Here is a 22,648-nt window from a genome sequence, read left to right as displayed (position 1 = left end):
TATGTTTTACAGCTATTTTCTGCATTAAGGAAATACAAACTTCTATAATAATTTCTTATAATATTTTGTATTATGTATAGTAGTTTCTATAATATCCACACAGAGAGATCAGTGTGATATGTAACATCAGCATTTCAACAAACACAGCACTGTAGGGGTGTCTTTATCTGCAACGTCACTGAAACAGACACAAAATGGCCGCTCTGCTAGCATTGTTCACTGCTGCTCAGTCACTCACACTGGTTTTATCCATTTTGTGGTTCCCTCGCTCACAACGATGCGCAGCCTAAAGTTTGGAGCACACTGGGCTATTTTTGACAGCTGTCATTCCAGGAGCAAACATTTTGATGTATAGCAAATAATTGTTATTCAATTATTTGCTCCTGATCTTTTTCCTGTGCAACCAGCATGAGGCATTGGCGACTGCTTTGCTCATCTATACCTGAAAATGGCCCTGCACGTTCACAGAGACAAAAAACATAGAAAAAGACACATTACCAGATCATAAAACACAACAACAAAACATTCTTTTTTGAGTGTGGCCTTTAATCTATAGTGATAGCTGAAGAGTGACAGGAAAAAGGGGGGGGGTGACACCAGGTCGGAGTCAAACCCATGGCTGCTGCAGCTAGGACTCAGCCTTGGTACATGGGGCGCCAGCTGCATCAGGTGAGCTATGAGCACACCGCAAACATCAAGTTTCATCTTTTGTTATTATTGTTTTCTACTGTGTTGTTATTGATGCATTTTTCCTCCTTGGGGCCACCATACCTTTGGAGAGAACACTGACCTTTGAGATCTCAAGTGACTGGAGCTGAATTTCTAATCGTGTTCTCCATTTCAGTTTTGTAATTATTATTATTTTTTTTGGTAAGGTTTCGCTGGGCAACATGATCAAAAACCAGCAGTAAACAATTATTGATCCATAGAGAGTACTGTATCTGTTCCAAGGGCAACTTCAGAAAGTGACGCAGGGTCGGATGTTGGAAAAGATGAAGTAGAGCCTGGACGTAATTTGTCCTTTCTCTGTGTGCGAGAAGCCTCAGTCTCTGTATTGATTTCTCCTTCCACTGTCTGCTTTACCAATCTAGTCCTGCCCTAGCTGATTGATGAGGAAGCTCACTTTTTCTCACAATTTCCTCCAGGGTTTTTTTTGTTGTCGTTCACCCTGTCTTGCCACACTACATCTTCCTTTGCCCTAGAATCTCTTCCCACACCCTATACTGTACATCTATCTGATAAGATAAAGACACGGTATTTCCTTTTAATCCGTGCAAATTGCCTCCAGATTCCCCCTATTTGACGCTTTTTTCCCCAAACACAGCCAGAAGCCTTGGAAGTAGCTACTTAATCACCCACTGTGTGGACTGAGCAGCGCTGATAAAGTGCTCATTACTCTTCATTTAGGAAACATCCCCTACAGACTTCATCTGCTAATACAGCTGGAGAATAATTACAGGGGTTTCAACACTTCGAATGCAGCCAGGATACCCAGTTAGGGTTTTCTATTAAAGCCTTGCGGCCAGCTTACATTTGCTGTCAAAGACTGCAGAACACATCACAGTTTATGTTACAGCGAAAGTTCTTCCTGACCTTGCAGCAAAAAGCTGTCAGACAGTTAACTGAGAACTTTGATTTTTTTTTTTAAGGCTTCTCTCCACTAGTCTCTGAGCAGCAGAATGGTGTACGAGCTTTGGCTGTGAGGTACACGAGATGAGTATTTGTTCTCATAAGTGTGTCACTATATTCAGTCTTTGCAGAAGTGTGCGGTGTGATTGTTCAATTAAGAGTTTAAGTGTGGGACCACCGGTTGATGATGTAGCCTCCTGCCTGGAGACGGAGGAAAGGAGAGCGGGTTTGTGGGCCGGTCGCAGCACAATGCAGAGGGCCATTGGAGTAAAGTTGATTACCCTACGTGCTGCCTTGTAAATAAATGCCTTTGAGTCCAGGTGGGTGCAGTATCTCCACGGCATATCAGCAGGGAGATTCAATTCCTGTTCCTCCTCACCACACTGGCTCAGAAACAAGCTAATTTCTACAGCTGTGGTCAAATTTTATTTTAGTTCCAGCTTTACTGTAGATGAATAAAGGGTCAGCTGTAAATTGTGCTTTTCTTGAAATAGAAAAAGGGGCTTATTCTCTGTAATATTAGCTGATGTATTCCTGCATTAACTGATTTTCAGGCCATTTTGGGGGGGAGAATAAATGAAAACACGTTGTCTCATAATACATCAACTAATGACGAATTCACAGCTTGTTTCAGCCGAGCCCAACTGTCCAAAACTGTGATTTACAATCAGTATGCACCATTTTAGCACAATATAAACTACAATACTAAAAGTGTTAGAACTAGATTTTGACACATGGCTCCTTTTACAGGACTTCCCAAAGACATTTACGAGCAATAAAATGACAACAGTACAACACAGTACAGCTGGGACATCTGGGGTTAAACCTGGTTTCCCGTCCCCTAAAGAAGGGGATTTCACTGCAGGTATTCATTCTTTTACAATAAAATAAAATCTAAACAGAGACAAAAAGATTACTAATAAAGTGAACACTAATTATCTATTACAGGCAGCACACATATTTGTTTCTCTGAGGCTTTATTGTCTATTTTCATGTGATGACTTAAAGCAATACTTTCCATCACTTTTCTCCTCTAGCACAACACCAACAAAGAAGGGGAAAAAAAAAAAAAGACTTTAACAAGGTCATTGCATGACCCAGAAATGTGCTGATCTGTCAAAAACTGATCTAGGAACAGACAGAGATCATTTTACTTAGCCAGAGCAGAGTAGTTTTCTGAATTATTAACAAAGCACTTACCTGCATCCTCCTCTCTGCTCAAAGAGCTTTGGCTCTGACAGGTTTTATCTTATATGTACATTCAGACCACAAACACCCAAAATAAAAAAGGATAAGTGTATAGGAAGTCTCTTTCCTCAAACTCAGTGGCTGTTCTGTTTGTACCAAGAGTCATTTTCACGTTTCTTGCAATCTAAACACTTCTGAATTGAATTCACTGACAATTCATTAACAAAAATGCAAACGTCCTCTGCCTCCGACCCCACCATGTTGCTTAATCTCTCATTTAAATTGTTTCCACAGTATGTTGCCTTTTTATATAAAACATATTTTGGTATTTTTTTTTTAACTACATGAAAACATTAGAAAACAATTACAACAAAAACACAAAAATCCCCTAAATCTCCTCTCTGGTGTCCAGAGCAACATATCCAGCAGATTGCATTGCATTAGGAGTCCTCAAGGAAGTGTTGGAGGAAGTCCACTGGATAATCTGTCCTCCTTCTCCTATTAAAATGGGGATCATGTCGGAAGATGAGATGGCAGCTTGGATGAGAGGGGCTACCTCTGCAAGGGGACTGAGGAGAGCTGGAAGGTCAGAGATGGACGCTGTGATCTGGGCTCAGAACCTGAGGTGAGATTTGTGTTTCACCATGTATCTGACAAAAAAAGAGAGGGGAAGAAAGGTGAGTGTGTGCAATGCTGTTGTATTCACAAATGGAAAAGAAATATTCTCTACAAGTAACAAATAACAGTAGCATAGGAGGCCAACAAACAGATGGGTATACATGAACATGCACAAAAATAAAGACAGACCTGTCGAGGGTTTCCCAAAAGCGCAGGAAGACAGGCCGGTCCAGATGGCGCCTGTGGCGGCTCAGCTCCAGGACGGTCACATCCCACTTCTGCACGTTGGGGTCTGTCTTTGCCTCATCATACTTCAAATGAAAGGCTCGAACTGGAGGGGAAACACGCACACACACATTTATATAGATAATCTGAGTTGAGCCATCACAGTGGTGGCACCACACTTTTAAATCTACGCAATAACACCGCAATGTGTGGAAAGAAAATGACGAGGAGATCCTGTGGAACATGTTGCATGTTACAAATAGGCTTATAGAAAAAGGCTGTAATCTAAAATACTATTTTCCACATAATATAATCGTACAACCCAAACAGTTTGCAAACATATAAAAATAGAAAATCCTCAAATTGAAGAAGTTGGAACATTTAACATTTAAATGGAATTTCTGCTTGAAAAATGACTCAATCAATGTCAACATAGTTGCAGATTAAGTTTCTGTTGATCAACTGATTGTTTCAGTTTATTAATTTAATCTGCTGGAGGAAGTGATCGGCAACAGTGATCAACCAAAACAGCTCTCATTTCCACTGTCAGTGAATGGGATGATGTGATTCTGCCAGTGCAGTAATGGCGACAAGTGAGGGACGGACGGACAACCCAAAAACATTAACACATCGCTGGTGCAGAGGCAGAGAAACTTCTGTAAATAGTTCTCTTGCTACTGTGATCAAAAACATTGCTCTGAAGCTCAATTCTCATGCTGTTCTGTAAATAGTTTTGTAATAAATATAGCAACTTCTGATCAATATCAGGCTCAATTTAACGTCTGGTTTAAACCCTACGACGGAGTATTAGGGCCATACCAAGAGAAAAAAATATTTTTGGGGGGGGAAATTACGAGAATAAAGTCATAATATTGAGACAATAAAGTCGTAATATTACCAGAATAAAGTCATAATATTGCGAGAATAAAGTCGCAATTTTATGAGAACTGTCAGCCTGTTGGCTCAGCCAGCAAAACTGTTTAACGAAGAAATGATCAATACGTTAGTTTACATGTCGACTGTACGGTACTACTGAGACAAACAGCGGCTGCTGGGCTCAGGCTGAGGCTGCTGTTTGGTTGAGCCGGTCACGTCAGATCTTGATAACTTTTTATAGCTTTGATAGCTTTTTTCTCATTAAAACGACTACATTATTCTCGAATTATTACGACTTTATTCTCGTAATATTATGACTATATTCTCGTAATTTCCCCAAAAAATGTACAACACTTTTTTTCTTAGTCTGGCCCTAATACTCCGTCGTAAAACCCAGCTGATTGAAAATATACAGATAACAGTGTACTTGCTCATCTCTATCACTCACTTTTGGCGAAAATGTCGACAGGTGATCCATCAGGAAGCAGCCACGGCCAACCTTTGAACTGCCAGGCAGGACCCTGCACGAACACAGCCACCACTCGGTCCCTGCAGAAGAAACATTCACAGGTTGATGTTTAAGAGACTTTACATGTTTGTTTATGTTGTTGTTAGCTTGTAGATTTAATTCACTTTATACTGAGGGATTACATTTAAATGAAAGTATATTAGATTATATTAAATATTAGGCAAGATAGCACAACGATAGCAGGATGTAATGTCCTGCTCCTATAAAGGTAGAGAGGACGTAATGAAAATGCAACAGAGAGGAAATGGGGAAAGAAAGAAACTGAAAAGACAAACACAAACCTCTCACCACACAACCAACAGAACTACACAATAACACAATTTTGGAAAAATACGCAATACTTGTGCTTATAACACAGACTGCATGTTTAATCTCCTGAGTCATATTTGTCAAGCACTAATGACTCAGACTCTCAGATGCTGGCGTCAACAGCCGGGCCATCTGAGGAGTGGACTGACAAGTGGTCGTTTCATGCTATGACTAAGGCAAACAACAGGCTGTGCTCCCCCCGAAAGACAGAATATTTAGTGGAAAAAGATTAATTTAAGATTAAATCCTTTGCATACGTTAATAGACAACACACGAATGTATGTGATTATATTATACAAAAAATGAGTACTTCATCAAACCGGGTCAAAGTAAAAGAAACTAGTACAAATGATTAAATATTTTTAGTGTTCCTGTTCCTGCTTGGTGGAAACATTTTAACAAATCATTAAACAAAAATGAAATACATGCTCACCAGTCCTGTGGAGCCAGTTTGAGCGGCTGGTCGATGATGCGGTAAGGTACAGTGACACTCAGTGTTGTGCCACCAGGCTGGATCTGGTCTTTGCGTCTTTGAAGCAGGACCTCATTGTCGCGCTGGATGCCCTGCTTCTTCTTCTCTTCTGGTGTCACAAACCTGGTACGGTACAAACAATGTTTATACTCATTTCTTTTTTCTATATTTTTTGACTTTCTTTAACATGTCTAACTAGCATACAACACCGCATTACCACCAAAGCCAAGAGATCATTAATTACCTACATCAGTTTGTGAGGTAACAACTTGCATTAAAAAGGTTGCAACTCAACCAACTCACGGAGCTACCATTAGCTTATCTAGCTAACTACAGCGGATCATAGCGACAGTTGTCATTCAGCCAACAAAACAGATCAACAGCTGCTTTGGTGCACCTCTGTCTGAAATCAGTGACACATTGTTTTAAAATTGTTTTTTAGAAGAATCTTTAAATGGTAAAACGGCCGCTGTCAGGAAGACTCGACAGGCAAAGCAACAGTAACAAATAGGGAGGTGTGCAGCCAGTAACTCACTTAATATCCCTTTTGGTACTTGCATCAAAGAGGTATTATATGATTCACTATCAGCAGGTTGGTTCTATGCACGTTTTATAAAAAGAAAGTCATGGGTGGCTCAGCATATGATGTTATCACCTAAACCTTCTATCATAGCTTCATTTGAATCATTTTGAATGGAGAGACTGCTTTGTTTGTTCTTGCATCGGTTTCTAGTGCCAGCTGCCTAATAATGTGACCTGTTCTGACCCAGTCTAATTTCAGGTAATAGCACTTTTTAGTACATGGCAGGTGTGCAAAAAAACAACACATAGTAGTCATTATTTTAAGCCCATTTTATTTTTTTTACTAGGCTGCATTATTCCAGCAGTGTAGATAAGCTAAATGCACTTAGAACATACTTGGTTCCAACTTTCTAAACGTTATTGGTTGCTTATTTAATAATCGATATACTTAATCTTCTAAAGAAGTGATCAGGGGCTTTGACAGATCCCAGGGCTCAACACTAAGGACTGCCAGTGTGCAGTAAAATGCCACTTCAGGCTAGAAATTTGGCATAAAGAATGAGCTTTTTCTGGAGCTGATGATGGAAGTAGCTAAGTAGTGAGCCATCTTGCTTCCTTCTCATCTCTGTTGAGAGTTTTCAAAATGGTGGTGAGTATAGAGAAAGTTTATGAGCGGTGCCGCCAGCCATTTTTGGTAACAGGTCAAGTGTGTAATATGCAAATATGTGTTTGTTTCCATTGTCCTATTGTCAGTCTAACATGAGTAACATGTTACATTGAGCTGGCAAATATGTAATCTCACCAAATCCACAAAGAAATGTAATTCATATCCCTATAATTTATGCCTGGCCAACATTATCACAGGACATTTCTTCTCCTTTGGGACTGGCTCTCATCATAGCTGCTGTATGTAGATAATTTCAAGCATAGATGATGTGTTTTATTAACGAGACGATCTTTTCCAGCCCCGATTCTATCCCTGTCGCATTCAAAACTGGACTTTCATCCTTTGTAATCCCTTGTTACATCACAGTTTACAATGAATAGTGTTAAAAGTGTATTCATCTTTTCATCTGGGCTGCCTCTCATGCAGTTGTTATATAATCATGAACTGTCATCATCCTGTTAGCACATTACTTCATTGCTGTAATTACAGAGAAAGTGGAAATTGTACCACTGGGTGTAACAAAGCAAAGTGTGCATTGAGTACATGATATGCTTATGTGTACTTCAATTTAATTAGGAAGGAATACAATAGGCTTAAGCTTGCATAAGATCGATCGATGCAGTGACAATTGGGAGTTTGCAGCCTACACAAAGTTATAGCCTACTAACGTTGATTGTTGATTCAGATTTTATGAACTTACTGGGAAGCACGAACTGGACAAGACTGTGTGGAAATTGTCTCACAAAAATGAAATACTTTGGTAATACAACAAATTTGAGAAACCACGTTAGCTGTTTGCACCCCGAGTTAATGTCTGCAACCATAAAGAATACAGTGAGCTAAAATGAGCAATAGTTTTATAAGAAGAGAGAAAAACAGTTATCCTTATCAATTCTCCTGGCATTTTTAGATGCAAAGACTCTGTAGGAGCTGTAGGTGAAACTCAATCGCAGAATCAAAATCAGTTAGTCGCATTCTAATACGATGGTTGCAATCAAATGATTCAGACAACACTCCAAGTTCAGAATGAGGCAGTAAGTGAAAGCCCATCGAGGCTGTGCAGCCATTGGCCACTACCATCTTTATAACTAGCCAAGTTTCATATCAGTGCCCTTTAATCGGCCAAACCGATAAGTCGACCTGTACTAAAAAGCACATAGGACATGGAGAAAGCGATCCAATGGGAAATTTGACGCTTCTCGTTCATGGAAGTGCAACAGTGAACAGATTCAATGAAGATAAACAGAAAGATAAAAAGAGCAACAGGTAGGTACACTCACTTTAGATCCTGCAGAAGATCCTTAGCATTGAGCATTGTGATGAGTGAGGTGGTGGCAGCAGGGATGATGACAATGGGCGTCCGGGACCCTGTCGAGAAAGTAATTAAGAAAAATGGGTAATGTCAGACAGATAGTCAAATAGAGGCACGCACGTTACACATCAAAGAATGGTTAGCTAGGAGTATTACATACTGTACAGTACAGTGTATTTTACATGAATGCTAAAAACATAGTATCTAACTGAGTGAAAGTAATGTACCTTTCTTCTGGTTTGGTGGTGGTCTGGCTTGTGAAACTAGAGGGGAAAAGAGAGAAAAAAAAATTGAAAAATAATGACACAAATGATCCTGAATGAAACTGCTTTGCTGTTCTCCTGCTATAGATTAATCCTGTTATGATTTATTTTCCCACCAGTATTTTTTTAAATGAATAGGGTTGTGCTGAACGGCTTCACTAACTACTAAGTTACAATAACTAGTAAAAATATAAAATGCTTTAGCTGGAGGTATAGCTGAACCATTTCTCGACAATTACTGACTGCAGATAGCTCATTTAAAAAGCTAAAATAAAGTCAAAGAGATAAAAGACTGCTAGCAAAAGGGGTGAATGCCTGCGTTCCTCACATCTTTCATCTAACAGTTGAGCTTCTCGATTATTCAATGTCACCGCTATAGGGCAAATGTGCCACAGTCAGCCAGTCAGGTCCTCATAATCTGATAAGTAAGTTTTTACATATAAGGAATTTGCATTGGTACATAAGAATCACAATCAAGCGTAGGAAAATATAAAAAGATAAGAAATAGAGACAATAAAAAGGAGCCACTATATACAAATATAGTCACCATTCACAGCACAGAGTGACGCTGCTTTGATGTGGTCTCACATAATCTCAAAAGAAAAAGAAAAAAACTGCAGAGGAACATGTTGGGTCAGTACTTGCTGAGGAGTGAACAAACAGACATGTGATTCTTCTCACCAAACAAAAGTCCCTTTCACAGAGGCAGTTTCATCCAGTAATCTGCATATTTCTATGGTATGGTCATGTGTTAATATGTAATGTGAGGAAAAAGTCGACCTTCCTAATTTTTCTCTGTGAGTGCCAAAAATATCATAAGTAAAAAACCTGGTCATGTCGTATAAATGCACCACCCCTCCATTGCCTAGTAGCTAATAATGTGGAAAGAAGAAATCCCCTAGAAAATCCCAGAAAAAATCTCAACTGTATCAGCTGCTAGTGTCTGAAGACTGTGACTAATTGATTGGTAGGATAATGCTGTGTAAGCATGAAAAACAAACCACTAACGTGTGTCTCACACACATACAAGATTTTGGAGCGGCGGCCCGCCGCTGTTAAATTTCTGCTGCCATGGTATCAGAAATGGGGCAGACACACAATGTAGTCACGGTTGCCTTTTCAATGATCCTGCCGACATAATGCACCCCTGTTGGCTGCCGCTCACATTGCAATTTAACAACAAGTAGAACTATTCGGAGGTTATTGGGGCTGTCCAGTTTAACTCCACATACTGTTGTGTTGATATAGCTTATTGTCAAAACGTTCGCTTTCTTCCAAGTCGACTATTTAGACAAAGTGGATACGACCAGACACTTATTGATCAAACCATCGAAAAAAAAAACAACAAAAAAGGGACAGGGACGAATTATTAATCCTCCTTCCAGACATACTACAAACCTACCTACCTTTGTTTCGGAATACTGTGCGGTGTGTCTAGGCAAGTCAAACAGATTATTAACAAACATTGGAGCATTTTAGAATGTGAGAAGTTTAAATCATTTGTCAACCTGACACAGTTTTTCTTCAAGAGAGGCAGAGAGATATTGTTGTCAGTGCTATGTATAAGGAACCCACACAAATGAATTGGCTTTCTCAAGTTTATGGGAACTACAGATGTGGGAAATGTGCACATTGTTCTAACACATTTGATACTAAGACATTCAATCCCCCACACTCAGGAAATAAGTATGACTTAAAGGAACTCTCTCCACTCATGTCCTTTATGTTTTGAAATGCCCATGTGGCTTAATGTATGTGGGCCAAACTAAATGTAATCTTAAACTAAGAGTTGCCGCGCATAAAGCGGCCATTAGGAACGGTAACATGGATTATACCATTGCTCGGCACTATAGGGAGAAAAACCATGGTTCAGCCACTTCCCTCAAATTCATTGCCATTGAAAGGGTGTCACCCAATCCAAGAGGGGGTAATTTGATTAGCCAGCTCTTAGGAAGGGAGGGTTTTTGTATTTATGAACTGAACACAATTTAACCTTATGGACACAATGTTTTTTGTGACATTAATGTCATGTTATATCTCTCTATACAGGTCATTTAGAGATGAGGCACTAGGTCCCATGGCCTTCCCATTTAGTGGTGTACAAGGACAGTGGTAGGACCCACAGGATATTCCAGCTGTACATTTACACAAGTCTCCTTGTTGTATGTCATGTTGTATGTAATGTGTAATTCTTGTGATTCTGTTAGATTAATCATGCTGCTCTTAAATTTATCTTGCATGTATTTTTGTATTTCATGTTTTTGATGCTCTCACATTTGTAAAATATATAAAACATTTTGAAATGAAAAATTAAGACTGTGATGGGACATGACCGGTCATGTGACCCAGATGCGGCCTATTTGTCACACCTGCGAGTGCTCATGCAATTTTGTTGAGCGAAGCTGAGGAAGCTACAAGCGAAACACGTTGCCCACTGTTCAGTACTGCACATTTGCAAAGTATTTTTAAAACAAATTTACATTATTCAAACTTTACAGTAACATTGTAGGCAGACATGTGCATGAATGTATGTGGACACCAACCTGGACGAGGGACAGGCTGTAGCGCTGGGGTCTGGGCCTTCCGAGCAGATGCTCCTTCCTGGAAAACACAACACCCAAGGGTCTTATTCATAAACATACATCTTTAAATGTACAGTATGTCATTTCTGCCATCAAGGGTCTTAGTAAGGGTGCAAATGTAAACAAAGCATCTTTCTTTCCCAGTAAATATCTTCAATCGATCAACTACCTCTAACAAGTTCTACATTTCTTAAAGCATGTATTCTGTATATTGTATTATCCTGTGGAAGATGCAGTTTAATTAACTAGTGGACAATCTGCATCTCGTTCTGCCCCTTTTCAAGTATGCAAAGTGACAACAGACAGAGAGAGAGAAAATAAATATATATTAAAATATATATAAATATACATAAAAGATATATATAAAAACAAATTATATATATAATATAAATATATTATTTTGTTTGTCTAACCATCATCTTATAACGAGATTAAACTTAAGCATAGACTATTTTATTATTTTGTGCTCTGATAATCCCTGCATCATAGACTAATACTACGGTACAATACTAAGCATGAAAAGTCTTACTGGGGCAGTCTCAAAATGACAATGCCTGAATATTAACATTCGGGCATTGTAGACCACCACGGCCGAATGAGTGCACAAACATTGTTGTAAATAGTGTTCTAATCATTATCCAGTACAAGAGATTGGCAGGAGACACATTAAAAGACACTCTGCACTGCCCATCAAGTAAGAACCCATTTCAGATCTGTTCAATGAGGTAATACGCAATCCTTTAAGATTTGCGGAAGTGCCGACATTAAGGCTTCTCTTCCCTCTCCTCTTACTTGACAGCACGCCAAACAGAGATAATGCTTATTTCCTTTCTAGAGAGTGGGCGTGAATACAAATAGGTCAGCAGCCCAACCCCCTCCCCTTTAACAGAGCAGGCAGCAACAGCAGCAGAGACGGCGTGACGTGGTGGGGGAGCGTACTGCCACCAAGCCTGAAGCTGCCTTTCAGAACGAACACACAACTCGTAGCGCTACCTCCTGTTCATCTTCCTCCTCCTCCTCCTCCTCCTCCTCTCCCACCCCCCACCCCTCTAGCCCTCTTACAGACAACACGACAGCACAGAGCAGAATGCAAGGGGCTGTTAAATGAGGAGGGTGAGAGTGGAATCAAAAAAAAGGGAAGCGAAGCACATGGGGGGAGGGAAGTTAACATGACAGCATGTGAATCAAAGACGAAGAGAGAGAGGAAACAGGGATCAGCACAGTAATACAGAGAGATGCAAATCTTATGCATCAGAAATAAACCTCATCTTTCAACTGCTGCTTTGATATACACAATACGACAAGCAAGGACAATGAGAGGACCCAGGGCTGCAGCTCTCTACTCCCTCCGGCCAAACGCAGCAGCAGCATAGCACCGTTAGCATCAAGCCTCTGGGGACAATGCGCAAAGGCAGAGGGGGAACCTACATTTAAACGGGTGAGTTTATGCTGTGAAGGCTTAAAATGCAAACGCACACATTAGCACAATGCTACACTGAGGAAATATTGCATGCTGCAAAACCGATCTGTTTTAATGTACTACACAGGATGTAAAGGGTGTGCCTTTACAAGTGAAACACTCGTTTTCAGTTGATGCATGCAAGAAAGCCAACAGAAGTCTTTCAGTGCTTCTGTGAGCTCTCACAAACTACTCTTTGTCTTGTTGGGGTCCTTTAAGAGGGTAGTGTGTAATTCAGTAAAAAACAGAGAGAACACACTCCACTTCAGGGTGCTAGCAGCCCGCAAACATAGGCTGTTCTTTCAAAAACCAATCCTAATCCGGATAGTGCTCAAGAGCAAAAAACTGAGTTGAGATAGCAGAATAGCCTTTTAACCAAATTACTGAAGATTATGATGCCTGAATCAAAGTTCAGTGAACAATTAGTCATCCTGTGGATGTGACTGTAACGGCTAGACACTACCAACTGAAAACAGGAAGAACATTTATTTTTGGAATATAAAATGCATACTTAATAAAACCATTACAAAGGGGAAAACCTTTGTGCAGAATACACAAACCCTAAATTCATTACACAATCACCTTCATTTTCTTTACTTATCCTAACACCACAGGAGGTAACAAAGACTGTGGGAGACATTTCAACTAAAGACTAGAATCATAAAACATTACAAGATTTTTAAAACACCTGGAGGCCGGGAAAATTAGTTGTAAACAACAGTGACCTTTTACTTTTCAAGTTTATATGTCAAACGTGCGGGCAAACAGCTGCTTCTTTACACACCCAGAAGTTACTAAGCAATGTTATCATTCATTTGGAGATGTGCCTCTGGCCACCTGACGGATGTAAGTCTGATATTCACCTTCATTTTAGCTCTGTCTTGGTTTATGCCATTTCCTGGAAAATATCTCAAATTCACCAGCTAGTTGCATATTTTGTTTGCCCTTGGTTTGGTGCAGGTAGCGTGCAGTGGTGGATGCTTAAAGATTAGTAAGAGTGAACCACAGCGGAAAAAAATTGACACTCTACAGAGGGTAGGGGAAGTGCAGAGTTGTGTGATAGTTCTCTACAAAAGACAAAGAAAGTGCCACCTTTCACATACATGTAGTTATCCATCTGTTGTCAATATAAAAATGATTGATTATAGCAGCTTTAATGTTACATGCTTAACTTGTCTTATCTTATTACTCTCCTCTGTCTCCTAGGCAATCACTAGAGATGCAACGTTAGGGTGGACTCCTGGCACCTTACAGCTGTCTTGGCCGACCAAAACCAAGTGATTTGTATATATGGGAAGTCAGTTAGCAGCTGACAACTGGCCTTACAATGACAACTTTCTGGCTGAATTAGTCATGCCCTAACCATGCAGTGGAAACGACGTCACTGCTGTACATACACAGCTAAACTTTTATATCTCCTCTCATTGTTGGGTGTACTGGTCTTTCTGGTCCACCAGGTGTGGCTGCCTAGGGTCACAGGTGTGCCATGGTGGAGACGCCATCCCGTGGTGTACGGGGGTGGTGAACATCATGCCACCAAAGCCAAGTGGAACGTCAGTGCTCAACATTCAGCGTGGAGGTTTGTCACTGTTCCTCAGCCGACTTTCAAGGCTGTTGCCAACAACAACTCCCATGAGAAGCTGAGTGTCTCCTCTTCTCCAGGTGACCCAAGTTTTGAGAACACTTCAGCAGCCAATGTAGAGGGAGAACTTAGTGGCCCTATAACCCGTGGGCCTTTCACTTATATCATCAATGAGCCAGACAAATGTGCAGAGAGCAGGCCTGTACCATTTCTAGTGCTGCTGATAGCCACTGAAGCTCGGCAGGTGGAGGCAAGAAACGCCATACGGCAGACATGGGGCAATGAGAGTGTGGCTCCGGCTCTGGGATTCATCCGGCTGTTTCTGCTGGGGAAAAATGAGGGAGAGCTGGGACTTTTACAACAGAGGATGCTAGAAGCAGAAAGCCGGAGATATCACGATATAATTCAGCAAGATTTTATGGATTCCTATAAAAACCTGACCATTAAGACATTGATGGGAATGAACTGGGTGGCAATTCACTGCCCACAAGCCAGCTATGTCATGAAGACTGACAGTGACATGTTCGTCAACACAGAGTACCTAATTTACAAGCTGCTCAGGCCAGAAATTAAGCCTAGAATGAACTACTTCACCGGAAATAACATGAGAGGCTTTGCACCCAACCGAAACAAAAACAGCAAGTGGTACATGCCCCCTGAGCTGTACCCAAGTGACAAGTATCCCACCTTCTGCTCTGGGACTGGTTACGTCTTCTCTGGAGACTTGGCAAGGAAAATCTATCGAGCATCGCTAAGTGTCCCTCACTTGCATCTGGAGGATGTGTATGTGGGGATATGCCTGGCCAAGCTCCAGATCGAGCCCACTCCTCCATCCAATGAGTTCCTATTCAACCACTGGCGGGTGTCTTATTCCAGCTGCAAGTACAGCCATCTGATAACGTCACATGGGTTTCATCCCAATGAACTACTGAAATACTGGCATCACCTGCAGAGCAACAAACTCAATGCCTGCATCAACACAATGAGGGTGAGAGCAGGCAGGACACACACACACAGAATGAAAGAGAAACCTGCTTGATAACTGAAAATGTTACTGTTAAAAAAATCTCAGCACATGCTCTTCTTTACTTGATATCAAGGGATTCATAAAACAATGGGGATATGGGAACTGAATAGAAATTCTGCATAGATGTGTAAAAACTAATGATGTGCTCTAAATGATTGCCAATTTTGTACACAAGAGATGAAAAATGTTTTTTGTGAGTGAAATTACTAGAGATTTTATGTACATGGTTATATTTACAAAAGGATAAGTTTGACTGTGATGCAAAATCTATTTTTTTGCAATAAGGTAAGATCTACGGTATGTATTTTATAAATGTGCACAGGGTATAGTGCCAATAAAAATATTCCCACATGTGCATCAAATAGTCAATGAAGTCATTTCAAAAGAAGTTAGTTCACGCATGACGTCAGCTACTAGAGATTGGGGCAAGCCACTTTTTATGTATCAACCTAATACAATATTTATGTTTGGAAATTACATTTGAGGACATAATGTAGCACAAAAGTTCCCGTTATTACTAGGGCTGGGTATCTCGATACTTTTCAGGTTCAGAATCAACCCGGTACCAGGTAGTATCGAAACTGCGCCTGTCAAACGATACCTGCAATTAGGGATGGGGCCGATCCAGTATCGGTATAGGGACCGATACCGGCGTAATTCAAGTATTGGATTTTCCCGATCCAACCTGCGGAGATATCCGATATCCATGAGCCATGTCTGCGCTTTAACGTTGTCTGCTGAAATGACTCCACAGGTGATTCCTGCCGGCCAGTCTGCTAGCTGGCTGCAAACTGTGGAATGGATTTCCTGAACGGAGGTGCGGCTCAATGAGACAGAGTTATGAGACATGCCTCCGCTCAGGAATCCATTCTGCAGTTTGCAGCCAGCTAGCAAAGCCGTGATTCAGAGAGGCGGAAGCTCCCTCGCGTCGTACAACACTACGAACGCAATCAAACATTTAATAAAGCACCACACGAAAGAGCACAAGGATTGTTGGGTCAAAAGGAGAACCACCACTTGATTGTTAAAGTAGTATTACAGTTCTTACACGATACAGGGCTATATATGAAAATTTGAAGCAGTAACATTATCCTAAGAGTGACTTCCCGAGGAGGGCAGTAATACGCCTAAAAGCGTCTAAAGTGCCGGAAATCCATATGAAGAAGAAGAAGAAGAGCAGGGGCAGAAAGACAGAAGGAGCTGTCAGGAATCACTTCTGGAGTCATTCCAAAAACAAGGTAAACTCCAGGCAGACAACGTGAAAGCTAAAGGGATTAGTGTGTGTGTGTGTGTGTGTGTGTGTGTGTGTGTGTGTGTGTGTGCGTAAGATATTTACACTTATTGCACTTTTCTTATATTTCAAATATTTGACATTTTGGGAATTTAATAAATATTGACATGACAATCAATTTGAAACCCTTACAGTTGCATATTTGTTTTCAGGATGGGATTTTTCCTGTTAATAGGATTTCCTGTTATTCTGACTTCCTTTTCTGACCTTATACTCACCTCAAGTTGCCTTTTGGGACATACATGCATACATACGTACATATCATACTTGGCCTGTTGAGGAGTTTATTTCAGCCTCATATAAAATCAACAATAATAATAATAATAATAATATTAAAGCAAACAGAGCTCTGGTATCGGAATAGTATCGGTATCGGCCGATATCCAAATTCAGGTATCGGGATCGGAAATGAAAAAATGTGGATCGGTGCATCCCTACCTGCAATCGGTTCTTTTTGTACCCACTACCCAGAAGAGAAAAAGAAGAAAAAAAAGAAAAAGAAGAAAAAAATGACTGTTTCTATGGTTTTGCTTTGAATGGCGGTAAAGCGTGCGCGCTTAGTCTGTGGCGGAGTTGGCTGGCATTCCGAGATGCAGGCAGCAAAACGTTCATAAGTATGGTTGTACTACACGCCTGTGGCGCCGGGTACAAATAAATGCATCAAATGCGGCAAGATTATTTCGGGGAAAACGGGGAATACTAGCAACATGATGAAGCACCTCATCATGCACAGAACAAACTTCAGGGTGGACAACTGCACTGTTTTTAAGAAGCCGGCGTCTACAACATCAGCGTCGTCATCTTCATCTCAACAAGACACGGAGTAGGGTGGCCATTCGTCCGGCTTTAGGCCACTAAATGACACTCATTTGTCCTCCTTTTGAGAAAATAACAAAAAAGTTCTGCCTTTTGACACATTACCTTGTTAGTTTAATACTTATTGGCTTGGTTAGCTGCTACTCTAGGAGATACCAATAATTATAAAATGAATTCTTTGCTGAAGTGGAATTCACATGCACTGTAGCTCTGGGATTAGCCATCTTACAACACTATCAAGCAAACAGCAGAGCTTTGAGCTTACCGTCACTGACTTCAGGGTCATGCCGTGGTAGGTTCCCATGGTATCGATCTTGAAACCCTCAGTTTCTAGGAAAACACCACACAATAATTTGCAGATTATTGGCAGAAGAAAATGGGTTCCTTGCAAAGGCACAAGTGTAATAAAAGATAATGTACAAATATTGAGTTGGCACCTTTCAATTCTTACACTCAATGTGCCCACCTAAGAAAAACATTGCAATTTTACAATGCGCTCTACATGCACATTTATCTTGCATTTACATGCGTTTATTGATACCAGTAAAATACAAGTAAAACTTACCCTCTTTTCCTTTGAATCGCTCTTGATCGTATCTGTTGTAGGCAGCTGGGACAGGCTGCTTGTTCCTTAGGGATGGGTCCTGGAGACAACATGAAACACAAACAATTAACTACTGTACATACATGTCAGTACACCGTTTAGTCAAAGCCTTAGAAGTCCCTTTGCTGCACTAAAGAGTTAAATAACTACTGACCTTTTCTACACAACCTCCCAGGTAATGTCAAGATTTGTCATGTTCTATTAGTGTACAGCTATTAGTATACAAACACTAGTTATTTAAACTTCCCTGAACATTTAAAAAAGAACCAATAGCATCGTAAACTGAAGGCTTTGATGTTGGATGTTACAGCAACTGTGATAAATACAAATGTGAATCCCACTGTTCTAGTTGCAAAAGATCTAATACTGATGGTGGTGTGTTCTTTGTACTATGACAATTTTTCTATGATTAGATTTCCTTTTTTTTTTTTTTTTTTTAAATCGCAATATAATATAACAATGCATTGAATCGCAGCCTCTGTATCCTGTTATGCATCACATATTCTTGTACACAGACGTCATTTTTACCGCTTGAGTAGTGTTCTGTGTTGGTCTCTGCTCTGGAGCACGCCCTTCCTCTCTGGCTTTCACTGACTGAAGGATGGCAAAGATGTTCTTGGAAAAGTTCTGCAAAGGAGCAACACAGGTAAGTATATGAAGGCCTCATCCATCCTTAATGTAAACAGACAAATATGAAATTGTCCTTTATTGAAATTGTTTAAAACACATTTGAAAATTATGTCCTGCATAGTAACTACTATGTGCTTTTAAATTGCCTATTCAGTATTATATAAGAAAACAATGCATACTGCCATCTACAGGCACATTAGAGTTTTAGCCTGATATTATAAAGTAAAAAGCTGGATGTAATGCTGGTCTTTAACAGATTTCAGTCTTTCTTGTATGGGAACTCTATAACTACAGCGTCTTCAGGCAACATAGTTGACCTTTACAGCATCCTGTGTCCAAACTCTTCAGTGGACTGAGTTTCACATTGTCTTGCCTCATGATAACCAAACCGTGGCAGAAGGATAGAACGCAACAAAGCTGGATGAAAATCATGCTACTGCTGCCATCTAGTGTTTGAGTGTTTGTTTTCACTTTGCTTCACACTTATTATTTTTTTCACAGTTTTTTTATTTGGAGAGCCATTGTCCCTGAGAGTACAGCAGCTTTGATAAAATAGGACAGCTGCTTTCAATCAAAGTAGTCTCCAAAGCTCCAAATGGTGGTCTGGAATTTGTTTCTAGCGAACCCCGGCACTGTTCATTCAGCAAGAGTTCCCTATTGTTCACATCACAAAATGCATATCTGGCAAACCTTCTCATATCGAGGTGTGCTTTGTTTGAAGGTGTCGCTGCATAGAACGTGCCCATGACTGTATTTCCTTGTTTTTTTTTTTTTATAGCAATACAAAAGGGTTACAATTAAAAGAGGGTGTAAATTTCTCCATGGTTATAAAAAAGGCATGTTGAATAACTTGAAATGTACCTCAGCTTACAATGTGTTTGGAAAGACTTTCACAGTCATGTGTAATGTAATGTAATGTCAATGTAAAAGACATGGACGGTGTGTCAGCGTTGCTCCACTGCTGAAAATTAAAAACATATATTTGTGCATTCGGTTATTTTTGCCGCAGAATAGTCACGATTGATTGAGGACAGAAAGAATAGTTTGCAGAGAAATATCACTGTGATTGGATATATAGATATATTGGATAAAGTGGACTCTGACCTTTCCAGTGCTCTGGAGAATGGTTGTCCTGGTCCTCCAGACCCTCTCTCTGCTGACAATATCTCTGGTGACATCCACCTCAGCGTCCACAAAGCTTCTCTGCTTCAGGGTTATGTCATCATCCAGATCTGTTTTGATGGTGGAACGTTTCTTGGCCATGATCTTGGCTTTGATGGCTGCAATTTTCTCCACTGACATGGCCTCAGACAGGGATCTGGAGGAAGAAAAAAGTTATGATCATTCAAACAGCTCACTGCTTCGAGGAACTGGTCTGTGGGTATCAATTTCTAGTAAAGCATGACATCCAGAGCAATCAAGATTATTGATCAGAGGTGAATCTCAGAGTTGAAATAATTTAAACTGGAGAGGATATTACTTTATAATACAGAAAGCACAGTGTATATAATTACAGCTGGGGCAAATCCATTATACCTGATCTGGTCAGTCTGCACGATGCCCTCTTTGTGGCCCTCCAGACGGGCAGCCAGACGCTCCTTGTCCAGACGCACTCGCTCTTCATCCTTAAAATGAAATCAGTGTACACATTATTAGCAAACTAAAGAGTAAAACACTATAAATGATGCACCAGGTCAGTGCTGATTCATTAGTTTTCACTAATACTCACTTTGATCAATTTCATAAACAAAATGATTAACTTTATGTATAACGATAATAACATTGTTCTGTTCTTTTACATTGTTAAAAATATTTTGGTCTACTTCACTTTGGATCAGGACCTCCCTGCTCACATTTGCACTTGTTCACTAAAGTGGAACTGCTTCTGCTAGTGGAATAGAGATACGGGAGAAAATGCTCTAAAGCTGCACTAACATGTTGAGTATAGTGTTTATACTAAGCAACTGTCAGCAGAAGACATTCAGTCAGCTTACCTCAATCCTTGGTTTTTTGGCTTCAGAAGATACCTCGTCAGCTGCTCGTTTGACTAAAAAAGCAGAACAGTGTATTATTTCACTGCATCCAGTTGGTTTTGCTGACTGAGATACTACCCAACTAATAGGAAGTATGTTGTAGATAGCAACAAGATAGTTAGGTTGTAGTCAGCTTTTACTAACAGTCGACCTATGCTCAGAAAACAATACATTCCACCTGTATATTACTACAGGTAGCTCTTCAAATGCCATTAGCAAATATGGTGTGAACTCACCTTGTGTTGGCCTTTGCAAACCTATTTCTATAGGTGCACTTCTGTCAATACTTGTTGATGTAGCTGTGAAAAGAGAAAATAAGAAATTGCATTAACATCTTACCAATTACACCAACTACACCTAAGCTCCTCCTCACTTATCAATTAAACTGGTCATTAATGTATAATGTTTTAGTCAATAAACAATTTAAATGAAATCAGGTCATAGTATAAGTACAGTGAAGGAGGACACACAAACAAATTCTGCACACAATAGAAACACAATTAAAATAGATATCGCTGGTGCTACTTACAACTCTCGCCATTGAGATACGAGAGCAAGCCTTTTCGATCAGGTCGTCTGACAACAGGGATGTTTTCTGTCTACAAACAACATACAATAATGTCACCAAAAAACACTCAACACAACATATTTTGAGTATCCTCAAATAAGTAATTAATTACTGACACTGACAGGATAAGGAAGTTTGATAGTTAATCCAGGCACTTACTGCAGCTCTTCGCACATAGGATGGATGCGGGAGATGCACATTGTTGAGCAAGAACAAGATAGAGTCCAAAGTATAGTACTCTTTGGGCTGGCCCTCCTTACCAGTACTGAAACACAAGCAAAGAACAGAACAAACATCTCTCAAATCTCAAGTTAATTTCATCATAACATATGACTGAGATGTACAAAAACTGCTGCAGGTGGCACATTCCGCTGAATCTAAATTACACAAGTCTATTATATAGTTACGTTCACGTTACTTGGCTAAAGTATAAAATTAACGTTACTTCCACACCGAACTATTTACAATTATCCGGTTTGCTAATCTACTAATCCTTGCGCAACTTCATCTTTCTTCATTACAAGAGCAGAGTTTGCTCTTTGCACCGTGACCAAGGCTGCTTATAGTAACGCCAATAGAAACTAGAAACACAAGTTGGACCACTGGACCACTGGACCACTGACACCATGGGAACACAACTCAACGCTAGCTCACGTCGCTAGTTAGTTAGCATCACATTACTACTGCAACTTTAGCTGCAGCTTTCATAAATACATTTTAAGTTTAAAAAAAAAAAAGAGAAATTGACACGCGCGAAGCCGGAAAAGAGGCTCTGCGGTTTACGGCAAAATACTTAAATATCACGTCAGAGTAACCAAAGGTGCTTAAAGTTTAAAGTACAACAACGGGGAGAGGAGTTAAGTTAGCATCTTAGCATCTAGTAGCTAGCGATCCTTCCGCCGTTACTAGCACCACAAGGTACCGATGAGCTGGAGCTGCGGGCCTACAGGAGACATTTATGCATATTTTAGCACTGCCATACCCCCAGATTATGTAGTTGGTCTTGACATTTTTCGGCCAGGAGAACTCTCCAAATATAACTTCATCTCCTTTAGCGACGATTTCTTTTTTCTGGATGTTATACTGACGGAGAACACTCAACACATCCGCCATCTTCACTTGTCTTGTTGTAGTGTGTTTGCGAAGCCCCCAGTTATCAACATGATGTGGCCTCGCAGGATGCCTGAACTGAATGAAACTTTTTAGACTTATTTCCCCTTTATTGCGGGTTAAAAAAAATAAAAACAAATGTAATTTTTAATTTAGATTAGTTTTTGGGCTCTGGCAGACACAACTCTGGTGAAGTCCCACTGCCTTGCTCAAGGACACTTTCATAGGATGGGCTTAAAGTTCCCCTCCAGACATTTATTAAGACATAATATTTACAAATAGTCTGCCTAGCACGATCATTTGTGTGTGATTTTCTGCAAAAAGTATTTTACAATT

The 22,648-nt window shown here is 40.2% G+C and overlaps 2 protein-coding genes across 2 annotated transcripts; one reads left to right on the top strand and one right to left on the bottom strand.

Moving 5' to 3' along the window:
- Window positions 1-2,589: 2,589 nt before the first annotated feature.
- Window positions 2,590-22,351, bottom strand: cdc73 (cell division cycle 73, Paf1/RNA polymerase II complex component, homolog (S. cerevisiae)). Its single transcript, XM_051398090.1, has 17 exons — window positions 22,185-22,351; window positions 21,362-21,467; window positions 21,164-21,233; window positions 20,871-20,933; window positions 20,596-20,648; window positions 20,138-20,226; window positions 19,706-19,919; window positions 18,500-18,598; window positions 17,933-18,011; window positions 17,633-17,697; window positions 11,154-11,211; window positions 8,575-8,610; window positions 8,316-8,403; window positions 5,808-5,969; window positions 4,985-5,085; window positions 3,625-3,766; window positions 2,590-3,467 (listed from the first exon to the last, which is right to left on the bottom strand). The coding sequence occupies exons 1-17, from the start codon at window positions 22,313-22,315 to the stop codon at window positions 3,431-3,433; spliced, it is 1,593 nt and encodes a 530-aa protein (XP_051254050.1). The 5' UTR covers window positions 22,316-22,351; the 3' UTR covers window positions 2,590-3,430.
- LOC127362457 (beta-1,3-galactosyltransferase 2-like) lies at window positions 12,135-15,622 on the top strand. Its single transcript, XM_051398174.1, has 2 exons — window positions 12,135-12,630; window positions 13,858-15,622. Exon 2 carries the CDS (start codon window positions 14,016-14,018, stop codon window positions 15,270-15,272), a length of 1,257 nt encoding a protein of 418 aa, XP_051254134.1. The 5' UTR covers window positions 12,135-12,630; window positions 13,858-14,015; the 3' UTR covers window positions 15,273-15,622.
- Window positions 22,352-22,648: the final 297 nt, after the last annotated feature.

This window comes from Dicentrarchus labrax, unplaced genomic scaffold, assembly GCF_905237075.1.
Source record: "Dicentrarchus labrax unplaced genomic scaffold, dlabrax2021, whole genome shotgun sequence".
NCBI lineage: Eukaryota > Metazoa > Chordata > Actinopteri > Moronidae > Dicentrarchus > Dicentrarchus labrax.
The sequence above is the reverse complement of the archived record's forward strand: the minus strand, read 5'-3'. Positions and strand labels throughout refer to the sequence as shown.